This window comes from Cynara cardunculus (assembly GCF_001531365.2).
Source record: "Cynara cardunculus var. scolymus isolate 2C chromosome LG 5, CcrdV1, whole genome shotgun sequence".
NCBI classification, from domain to species: Eukaryota; Viridiplantae; Streptophyta; class Magnoliopsida; order Asterales; family Asteraceae; genus Cynara; species Cynara cardunculus.
Genome location: NC_037532.1, coordinates 8,333,710 through 8,344,481, shown reverse-complemented (window position 1 = coordinate 8,344,481; position 10,772 = coordinate 8,333,710). Strand labels below are relative to the sequence as shown.

Sequence of the window (10,772 nt, the reverse complement as noted above, 5' to 3'; positions counted from 1 at the left end):
GAAATGGTTGGAAGATGGAAATAAATGCTCCAAATCAGAGTAAATGAAGTGAGAGGATATATATTTGAGTTGGGAAAGTGTTTGTGAGAAATTACGGTTGAAATCCAAATTCTATGACCTTATTGTGCCAAATACGCTTCCATGCTAGTTTCACCACTACTTAAACTATCCCTGAAAGTCGCCCGAACATGAAAGAAATCGAACAGTGCCTTGCGCTAGTTTCACTACTACTTAAACTAGCCCGACCCACTATTTCATCATTATCAGATCATTTCCTTGAGTTTTGAAGAGCCAACACTAAAATGCCCAAAAACATTCAACGGAGCTCAACTTAAACACTAAAGAACTACATTTAGAGATGAACTCATATAAATATTGCACGAAAAAAACCAAGTCTCGGGTACCCAAATGTGTCCTCGGAAGAGTTTCAATCCCCGATTGTCTTTCGTCAACAATAGATGTTGCTTCACCATCACCTCACTCTTCAGGTTCCATTCTAACAGAGCTTTAGCTTGCGATGTTTTGATCCTTTTAATAAGGCTCAACACCAAATCTATTCTCAAATGAGTGGCTCGAATGCCACCGCTTATTCTTTTCAGCTCAACATATCCGCTACCACATTGCCTTACCCGGGTGGTGGAACAATTCACAGTTATAACCCTTGAGTAGTTTGAGACATCTCTGATGCCTTATGTGTAATTTTTTCTGATCAAAGACATACTTCAGACTCTTGTGGTCGATATAGATGGTGCACTTAGTACTGTAGACATAGTGTCGCCATAATTTTAAGGAAAACATCACGACCGCCAACTCCAAATCATGAGTAAGATAGTTTTGCTCATGCTCTTTGTGTTGTTTTGATGCATAGACAATCACTTTGCCCCATGCATCAAGACACAACCAAAAACCATTTTGGACGCGTCGCTATACACCACAAAGTGTTCTACATGGTCAAAATCACCAATACAACCAAAAACCCTCTGTTTCTTGAGACCAATACAACAGTGACCCACGCGATCCCAGGCGCGACTTTTTAGGTCGCGAGCCACGTCACTTCATCCCCATTTTCGCTCTAATTCGACCTTTTTCAAGGGTTTTCGTGCTCGGTTTACATAAAAGCTTAGTAAATATATTTAGGGTGTTAAAGTCAAAACTAAATGTTTAAATCCCAAAAAGATTATATTTAAAATCTCGGATGTTACAATATGCATATGGTCTTAAATTCAACATGATGAGTTTAGACCATCTCAAATGCATATGGCACTTCAAATGTTACAACAAACTCCATTTTTTGTTTTAAAATCGGATAATTTTGTTGTGATTAATTATAATAATTTATATGATTTATTAAATTATTGTTAAAAAATATAAATATAGATATAGTTTGTAAAACTAAAAAAAAATATTAGATATATTATTAAAATTTTATAAATTAAAGGACGAAAAAAATATGTTTATAAAGATTTGTTTTAGTGTAAAACTGATGTTATTTTTAGATATTTTTTATAAAATGATTATTGGTTATATCAAATTTTATATCGTATTTATCAAGATAGTAGATAACTTTGTGTTAACTGTTGAGAGCATCTCCACCATAACTTCATCAAACCGGTCCTTTTTTTTTTTACCGTTTTGATTTCATTGATCACATTATAGTTTACATCAAAACATGTTATAAAGAGTAAAATTACATAAAATTTGGTTTAACGCTATTTATTTTCGTTATTTTTTATAAATAATTGTTAAGAGTTACAAAATGGTACTTTAATTTTAAGATTTAGTCATTTTTATTTTATTTTATTGTATAAAATAATACTTTAATTTTATAGTTTTTACTTTTTACTTGCATTATTATATTATAATAAATAGTTAATTACCTAATATTTTCTAGTTTTGACTTAAAAAATCTGGATAGGCTAATAATTTTGTTTGATTAAATTAGTATAATAAAAGTATTGATTAAGTTAATGTAAAATTAAGAGGATATTTTAATTTATAAAGTTAATAAATATAATGATATATTTAAACATAAAATAATATGCTTTGAATTATTTGTCTTAGGTGCTGTTTACCTAAATGTTTATCCAGTAAGCGATTACCGTTAAGAGTCAACACTATAATTTATTTTATCGGGTAAGATTGTAGTACATCAAAACGTATCTTATGCAACAAGTTACTTTGTAAATGTTGATCCGGGTAAGAGTCGTCACCCTCACTTACCGGGTAAGACTCTCCAGTCTTATCATCGCTCTTACCGGGTAAGATTCTTGCCCCTTGCCATGTTCATTCGGTAAAGAAAATTGCCCAGTAAGTACTTACCGGGTAAGCGTTTAGTAAACGGCCTCTTAGTGTAAAAATGGTATAACATAATGAGAATGGATAAGTATTTGTGCGATTTTTGTATCAAAAAATGTAATTAAAAAAATGATGTCATTGATCGAAGATATTCTACAGATTAAGTAACAGATATAGGGCAAGTTGTATAAACTGATTTGAACCTCCTTTTGCTACATCCACACGACTTATATATTTCTAGAGCTCAAACTCATAACTAAAGCTCCTTCTATAAGAGTAGCACTTATTAGAGTGGATTTGGGTGAAATTACTTTAAATGATCAAGAGTGAATTATATTTTTCATTTTTATGGTTTGATATTTTTAATAGATCTCGTCCCTGTTTTGGAAAATTGACATAACATGTCCCTGTGTTTGCATTTTTTTTAACGAGTTGGATCATTGTGGTTGCATTTCTTTAACGAAATGGGTTCTTGTGGGTGTGGTCTTTTAACGAGTCGGGCTCATGTGGTTGCATTAGTGACCCAACTCGTTAAAAAATACAAACATAAATACCAACTCGTTAATTTTTCAAAATAGGGATAGTATCTGTTAAAAACACCAAACGATAGGGATGAAAACTGTAAGGATCAATGTCCATGTGAAGCGCAAATAAATTTATTAATTAACCAAAAAAAATCAATCCGAAAGTTCAAACTTGTATAATTGCTTCTTCTAACAACACATGGACGAAGATGCAGCAAACTCATGAAACGACACGACAAGTCAAAAAGGTGAAGCAAAGCTGCGTATTCAACGTTTGCGACAATCGACCACGAAACTTTGCCTCTTCTAGACATCCTTCCCATTTACCTCAGTTTATGCTAACAATTACCAACCATATATTTAAGTATTCAGTATCTATTCCGATCAAGATCATGTCTCAAAAGGTGTTTTGACACATCAACCCCTCGTGCCTGCAACCTCCCACTCATGTCATCGTTATTTGCTCTTCTTTCGTTCGACAAAACATTTCCAAAGTTCCAAACCATCGGTTTTCGTCCGTGATTTGTCGCTATCAATATTATATTTCGAAGAAAACATCTGTATTCGTACGAAATCTGATATACTGAATTCGTTTGATTTAGTGATGATAATGACATAAAGCTTGTAGCATTGGGATTCCAATTATAACCCTCTGACAAAAGTGCAAAGGAAGTAGAAGCATCTCAACATCCACTACTTTCTTGGAAGAATACACACAAGAACTGGAGAGACAAACATTGATTCTACTTGCTGCCAATGTCTTCTTGTCAAATTACATTTCTCTCCCTCTCCACTTCTTCATTTCTTTTCTAATTTCCTTTTCTTTTTCTTTTTCTTTTTCTTTTTTTTTTCACTCTTTCACTAATAATAAGTTAACAAAATGGTAATTTAAAATGTTAGAGAATCCCCAAAAAGCCCCCACCACCTTCTTCAACACATGACAAATTCAGTCAAAGCCCCAACACAATGTAGTATACCAATGTGATTGGCAGTGCTATCAACATTCCAAATATAACCCTGCCATAAAAACATGTGAACTATGCATTAGACCTTGTACATCCCAAATCACATACTAGTATAAGGGTAGTATTGTCATTTGTCAATCCACAAAAACATGACCATTTTCAATTCACATAAGTAACTTGTTCAATGCATCCACAACTTGTACATTTTCAAAGTAATGTATAGTTACTATTGCATAGTTGCTCTTGAGTATTCACATATGAATATTGTGAATGCATAATCTTGTGAATGTATTCACATATGAATATTGTGAATCATTAGCAGAATGTACAAGTCATTAAAGAACGACTCACCCTGTGCTAAGTATATCAGGATGCACATTGTATTCTTTGGCAAACACAAAAGGGACAATTCCTTGAGGGAGAGCTGCCTGTGAATTTTGATATCAACCACAAAATCCATTAGTCAAATTAAAAGTCGACATTTTGACTTTCGATGGTCAAATGAGTTTCTATAAACCGCATTGTTCTATACCTGGACGATGGCAACGTGTAACAGTGTTCCTTGTAGTCCAACCGCGATTGATGCAGCCGCCATGACCGCCGGTCCAGTCAAGAAGCGAACCGCCATGGCAAAGGTGGCAACCGAGTTTCCGCAAGCGATAATTTTCGGTTGCAATGCCATGAACAAACCTGCAAAATAACATAGGAAACAGAATACACGTTAAGACCAAGTCCTTTTTCGGATCAAATGTTTGAGACTAAACATGCGGGCATTTCCTAATGGATTTTGTTGCATTTTTCCTTGATATGAAAAGATTACATACCGAGACTAAACATGGCCATGCCGAGACCAGCATCAGAGAGGATCGCTATAGATTTCGCAACTATTGCGGGCATTTCCACATTCCATCTACAAGAAGAGACGACATGAATACTTTTAGGTTCAAAAAAGAAATTTCGAGCTTAAAAAAAATTAGTCGGGTGGTCATGTACTTGAAAGAGACCAAGGACCATGTGAGGCCAATGAGGCTGGAATAAGTGTTGGGATTTCTGATAAGTTTGCGCCACACCATGATCAAGATTAGTCGAGTCATGACACTAGCCGGCGGCATGGCTGTCGGCTTGATTTCACCATGCGGGCTAGCCTTCGGATGGAGCTCGGCAGTCGAGCTTGACCCGAGTTTCGACAGAACCGATGCTTCACGGTCCACACCATTCGGGCCCTGTTGGTTCCCAAAACTGAACTCATTTTGTCCGAAATCATCATAATCTGCATCCAAAATCACACAATATGATCAAGTAAAGAATTGGCAAAACAAGAAATAAGGTTCTACCAGCACTAAATCTTTTACCGGGAGGGTATTTTCGTCATTTCAACAGAAAAAGACAAAGATAAAGAAAAATAAAGGCGTATTCAGGGGTATGTTTTTAATTTTATATGCATTTGGGATAATAATGGCAAAGGGAATGGAATCAGTGAAGCACATGTGCAAAGGGATGGAACATGAGGGCATGTTTTCAGGGATTCTTTAATTTAAAAAAGGAATAAAACAATAATCAGAACAAATAACAAAGAATATGAGATTAATGAAACAAAAAGACCAAGATTTCAGCAGATAATTGGATAAAGATGGCAAGAAAAACAAGGGTAATCACGAAATTGCAAGAATGTTTTGACTTTTAAAGGTCAAACTGATTAATATCCAAAATCAAATTCGACATCCAGTTTCGACGAGCGAAGATTGAACAAGCTTTGACTGCGAAGATTTTATATAGTTGAATGCAATACGGAGCTTTATAGACAAGTATTTACATGATTGATGTCGTTTTTCGAAATTTAAAGATCATTGATTTGACTGTTGAAGTCAAACATGGACTTTCAGGGACCAAATTAATGAATATCATGTGAAAACAAAGGCAAAGAATTAAATGAAGCATAAGTCCAAAAGAAGAGGACATGCATGGCCAAGATTTGAGGGTTTTGTTCGTCAAAATTGACAACATAAACAACCAACTAACAAATACAAAATCTTGGAGTTAAGTGGAGCAAACCCAAGATCTTGGGGGATTCTTGAATTTAGTCATATAAAACAAGAGTCCCATAATACTGCTAACCCATTTGGTATTAATGATTTCTGGTCCTCTAATGGCGATAATAGTCCACCCCAAACCCTTCTAATAGGGAAAAAGATTAAAGACAAACCCAAAATTAGATCCCAAAAGTCTTTGATTATCCATTTGGGTTTCAAGATTTCTTGGGTTTAGAATCTTGAATATTCATGGGGTGTAACAAGACCCATCAAATGGAAAAGAACCCAGAAAAGTGGAGAAGCTTTATAGTAAAAATAAAGCTCGAAAATTGTCTAAAATGGCGGAATACGATACAAAAAGTCATTAAAAAGATGAAAAAAGATGTAACCTTTAGTGTGAGGTACCCCTCCAAGTTCATTAGCATACTCTCCACCTCTAAAGACATGAATCCCTCCTTCTGAAACAGGTGAAGCGCTAGAACTCCATACAAACATATGAAGATCTTTCCCACCACCACCACCACCGTCTGCACCACCGCCTTTCTTCTTTGCTCCGGGTCCCGACACCGGAGAGAATATTCCGGCATTAGTTGGTGCAGGATACACTCCACTTCCCTGCCCATTTGCCCTTGGATTGTTTCCAGTTTCTTCATCATACCCCATATTCCCAAAATTCGACCCTCGTGGCGAAACACTGCTGGCATTCGCATTCTTCCCGTTTACCATCGAGTAGAAATCAGTGTGGTTGAAGCTAGACCCTCTTGGAGTTGGGTTTCTTGATGATTGCAAAGAGTAGATCTCTGCATTTGTTAAGTTAGAAGGACGTGGTGTTAATGAAACGCCGGAATTCATTCCGCCGTGTGACCGCCGTGAGAAGATATCCGACCGAGAACTGGTTGATTTCCTGACGGTCACATGAAGCTTTCCATCATCTCCAACTTCAGCCTCTGTTTGCAACGGCTCTTTCCCATCCAAAGACAAGATATCAGAATCAACCCTGAACGAAATTATAGAACCAGCAGTATCTGGAAACTGTTCAGCAATCAAAAGCCTTGCACCTCTGTATTCAAACAAGAATAGCATTAAAGTGTACCAAATAATGCACTGAAGAACAACAATCTGGACCATTAAACTCCCAGAAAAATCTCCATACATTCCTTTCAAAAGGGGTATGCCCATAACAAGAGTGTTTGGAAGTGTAGAAAGAGAGAACAGGGTTATGGACCATTCGAGTGAGCCCCTGGCGCTAACTCTTGACCAAATGGCTAGAACCACAAGCACCATGAGCTTTTGAAGGGTGTCAGCGGCTATAAACCGTGTGTTCATGGTGTAAGGATTGTTTGTAGAGATGAAATGGAAAGAAAGCAAAGGAACTGCAAACAGAGCCACGAATCTGTTAATGCCTGAACATTGATCCGGGGTGAAGATCTTCCACCATTTTACTGAACCATAGGCTAAGATCATGGCTACATAGAGTGGAACCACGGCTGTGAGCACATGGTAAAGGTCCGAACCAGTGATCATTTTTGAAATCCAACAAAAAAACAACGCCCAAATGAAACAAGGATGTGAAACACAAAACCCCAGATGGGATTTCACAAATAAACCTGAAATGAGAAAGAACCCAGGTGGGATTAGTGGTAAAAACAGAGGTGCAAGATGAGATTTTGAGCAAAGATTTGTCGAAAATGGAAGGAAGGAAGAAAAGTGAAGGAAGGGGATGAGGGGGAAAGCAGAGATGTGATGTGTTATATTTATGGGAATTAATGGCAGACAGGGAAATAAAAGCTGATGTCTTTTGAGAGCTTTTTTTATAGTCTTTTGATGGTGAGAGAGAAATAGGGGGGATCTCAAGTTAGAAAGAAGGAAATAAAGCCAGTGGACAAATACCAAGCATAAAAAATTTTAAGGTTTGGCTTCATCTATCTTTTAAGATTTTGTCTTTTTTTACTTCTCTTTTATATTTACACTAATTATTTTAATTTATTTGGATGAACGAGGGGTCGTTTACTAAACGTTTATCCAAAAAGTGTTTAGCGGATAACTTTTTTTATCGAATGAACATGGTAATGGGTTAACAATCTTACCCGGTAAAAACAATGATAAAGATAGAATAGTCTTATTCGGTAAGTGAGGGTGACGACTTTTACCCAGGTAAGTGCTTACCGGATAAATTGTTGCATACGATACCATTTTGATATACTACAATTTTACCCGGTAAAATAAATTATAGTGTTGAGTTTACCCGGTAAGCATTTAGGTAAACGGCCCCTAAGGTTTTATCGATGTTTTTTTTGTTAATTGTCGATGTTTGAAACAGGTCATGTATGTATTTCGACTAATTCCAAAAGCTCTAAAAAATAGTCAAATAATCTTCAGTAACATTACAAGACTCAAATCGATGATTCTGATCAGAATCCCCAAAATTATGATAGTAGTCATGTTTGATAATTATATATATTTACTTTTTTTAGTCTATTAAATAATCTTTTATTTATCTATCAAACGTTAGCTTGTAAGGTAAATTTTATTTCATGTAATTTTTCAACATCTCTATTTAAGGGTAGTTTGGGTTTTTTCCATTAAATCTTGTATGATAAAACTAGTTGTATTAAATAAAACTGTTGTTTGTTTATTGTGCTAAATAAATTGTCTAAATGATGAAAACGACAATCTCGAAGTAGTGGTTTGAAAATGCTAAGCAATTTTACGCGGGTTTTGTCAACTCTTGACCAACAATCTCGAAGTAGTGGTTTGAAAGGATAAGACCTATGAATGGTCTTTCATCAACAGTGGCATCAGTTGTTCTGGATACAAGCAACCTTCGATTTATTGTCATCTATTGATCTCCAACCACCATTGAAGAACAATTGATAGAAGAACACCTAAACAAAATTTATTGAAGAAATGTTGGGTTACGAGATCTCAAGCACAACAGAAAATAAAACCTTAACCCTTCAAGGACCCCTACGAACCGGAATAAATCGGGTATTTCAAAATTATACCTCATGGTTAGAGAGACTTTGAATCATAGCAACAAACAAGACTTAGTGCCTCCACGGTATCCACACAAACAATATGAATTTTTCCCTTCTCGTGATGCTAATCACGGTTTCGGAACTTAAAAAGAAAAGAAGCATACGTTGTAAATGATTTTCTAGAGAGAATTGCAAGAACAACTTGCTTGCACAACATGTCATACATATTATATGGTTATGGAAGCATTGTCTAAGACTGTCACCATCTGTACACCTTACTTGGTGTAAAAGTGGTCATACACCTCACTCTTCTTTTAGAACCATCGGTAGTCAAACGATTTATGTCCAACATAAATAATATTCGATTTTTATTTAATTAGATTAAATTAATAAAAACTAGATATAATAATTAAACATTTTAATTATTGAAACTTATTATTCAGATATATTCAAAGCGTGTGACCCAACGAGTTCTCGACATATTGGTAATAAATATAAATCTAGTGTTTATATTTATAGACGATGAGCAATATCTAGCAATATATCATCGTCACCCAAATGACGAGAATCGCTGATACAACAAATTACCGGTTTGTATCCAATTTTAGTTTACACGTTTAATTTTTTTGTTCTTAATGTCCAAATTTAACACGAGACATTGAATGTGTCATTCTCGTTATATCAAATCTTAGTTACTTGATTTACTAATATACTAATAATATAGATCATGATATCTTATATCAATTATCTAAGCATGCATGTATTTCCTCGGTATATTTATCAAGGGGCCCAGAAACATCAATCTCGTCATAAATGAGAGAGATATCATGTCTCAATACATGTTAATCTACCATGTGATATCTAAAATATCCAACAATCATTTTGTCACTCAGTTAAAGAATGATTAAAATAAATGTCAAAATGCGTCATTCACACAACAACAAACTCCATGTTCTCAAGTCAAAAAATTACATGTACATTAACCACATGAGAAACACTTATAACACTCACATGACACCTAGTGCAGTGTTTTCATAGCGAGTCATGTCCGGTATACAAAATCTCCATCTTGTACCCATATACAGATTCAATATCTCCATATGAATATCTACATATGTTAGTCATTATCATATTACTTCAACCTTAAACTAGAAATAATATTTAACTAGGGACATTTAGAATACATTATTCGCAATGACTTTTATTTAATTATTAATTTCATGAAACAAAACTCAAAAATTACAATCATCATATGATTGGTTTTCACTAACAAGAACACCATTCAAGAACAATCAATTGAAGAAGAGCACCAAAACCTAATATTGCATCGAACCCAAACAATTGATTGAAGAACACTAAACCAAATAATAGTCTATTTAAGAACATCAAACCGAACAAGAATTCATAAACGTAACAAGACTGAATCTCAACAAAAAGAAATACCAAAACTTATATTTCATTAAAGAGCACCATCATCTTTGTCTTTGGGAACATATCAGAACAAATGGAGAAAATGAGATAAACCAGAGCTTGAAACAGTCGTAAAAATCGTACCCTTGATCAACACATCTTCAAAAGAAAAACTCAAGAATTTTTGTGAACGAGAAACGTGATTTAAGAAGAAATCTTTAAATGTAGTTTGACATAAACGTGATCTCGAAAACATATCAGAAGAATTCATCAAACTTGTTGTTTTCTCTAATCTTGAATCGGTACCACGCCCATCCTTTTTTGATTTTTCACGAAGAAAACCTATCCCTTTCGATTTACCTCTTAAACCCAGGACAAGGACTGCAAGAAAGAGGATGGAGCGACTGTCGACAATTAGGAACATGGAGGAGGAGGCAAGGCAACAACGTTGAGGGACAGGTTAGGTTTATCGATTGAGAGGGATCAGGTATTCTAATAAACAATGATTTTCAAAGAGGTAGGGGGTGGGAATTATATAATATTTAATTTAATCAAGTAATAAATCAATTG

General features: G+C 35.1%; 1 protein-coding gene across 2 annotated transcripts; it reads right to left on the bottom strand.

Moving 5' to 3' along the window:
• Positions 1-3,676: 3,676 nt before the first annotated feature.
• LOC112512780 (probable auxin efflux carrier component 1c) lies at positions 3,677-7,338 on the bottom strand. 2 transcript variants are annotated; one of them, XM_025118921.1, is made up of 6 exons: positions 6,165-7,338; positions 4,778-5,054; positions 4,609-4,694; positions 4,317-4,474; positions 4,136-4,212; positions 3,677-3,836 (listed from the first exon to the last, which is right to left on the bottom strand). In XM_025118921.1, exons 1-6 carry the CDS (start codon positions 7,336-7,338, stop codon positions 3,770-3,772), a joined length of 1,839 nt encoding a protein of 612 aa, XP_024974689.1. In that variant the 3' UTR covers positions 3,677-3,769. The 2 variants fall into 2 exon arrangements, with proteins under 2 accessions (XP_024974689.1, XP_024974690.1); XM_025118922.1 differs by having other exon boundaries at positions 6,204-7,338.
• Positions 7,339-10,772: the final 3,434 nt, after the last annotated feature.

What these genes read in the sequence shown, in the direction of transcription:
- LOC112512780 (XM_025118921.1), bottom strand. Translation starts at nt 7,338, where the DNA reads ATGATCACTGGTTCGGACCTTTACCATGTGCTCACAGCCGTGGTTCCA. An exon ending in TGGTCCTTGGTCTCTTTCAA is followed by an intron (nt 4,695 to 4,777) that starts GTACATGACCAC and finishes CTCTTCTTGTAG; the next exon opens with ATGGAATGTGGAAATGCCCG. An exon ending in CCTGATATACTTAGCACAGG is followed by an intron (nt 3,837 to 4,135) that starts GTGAGTCGTTCT and finishes TTTTTATGGCAG; the next exon opens with GGTTATATTTGGAATGTTGA.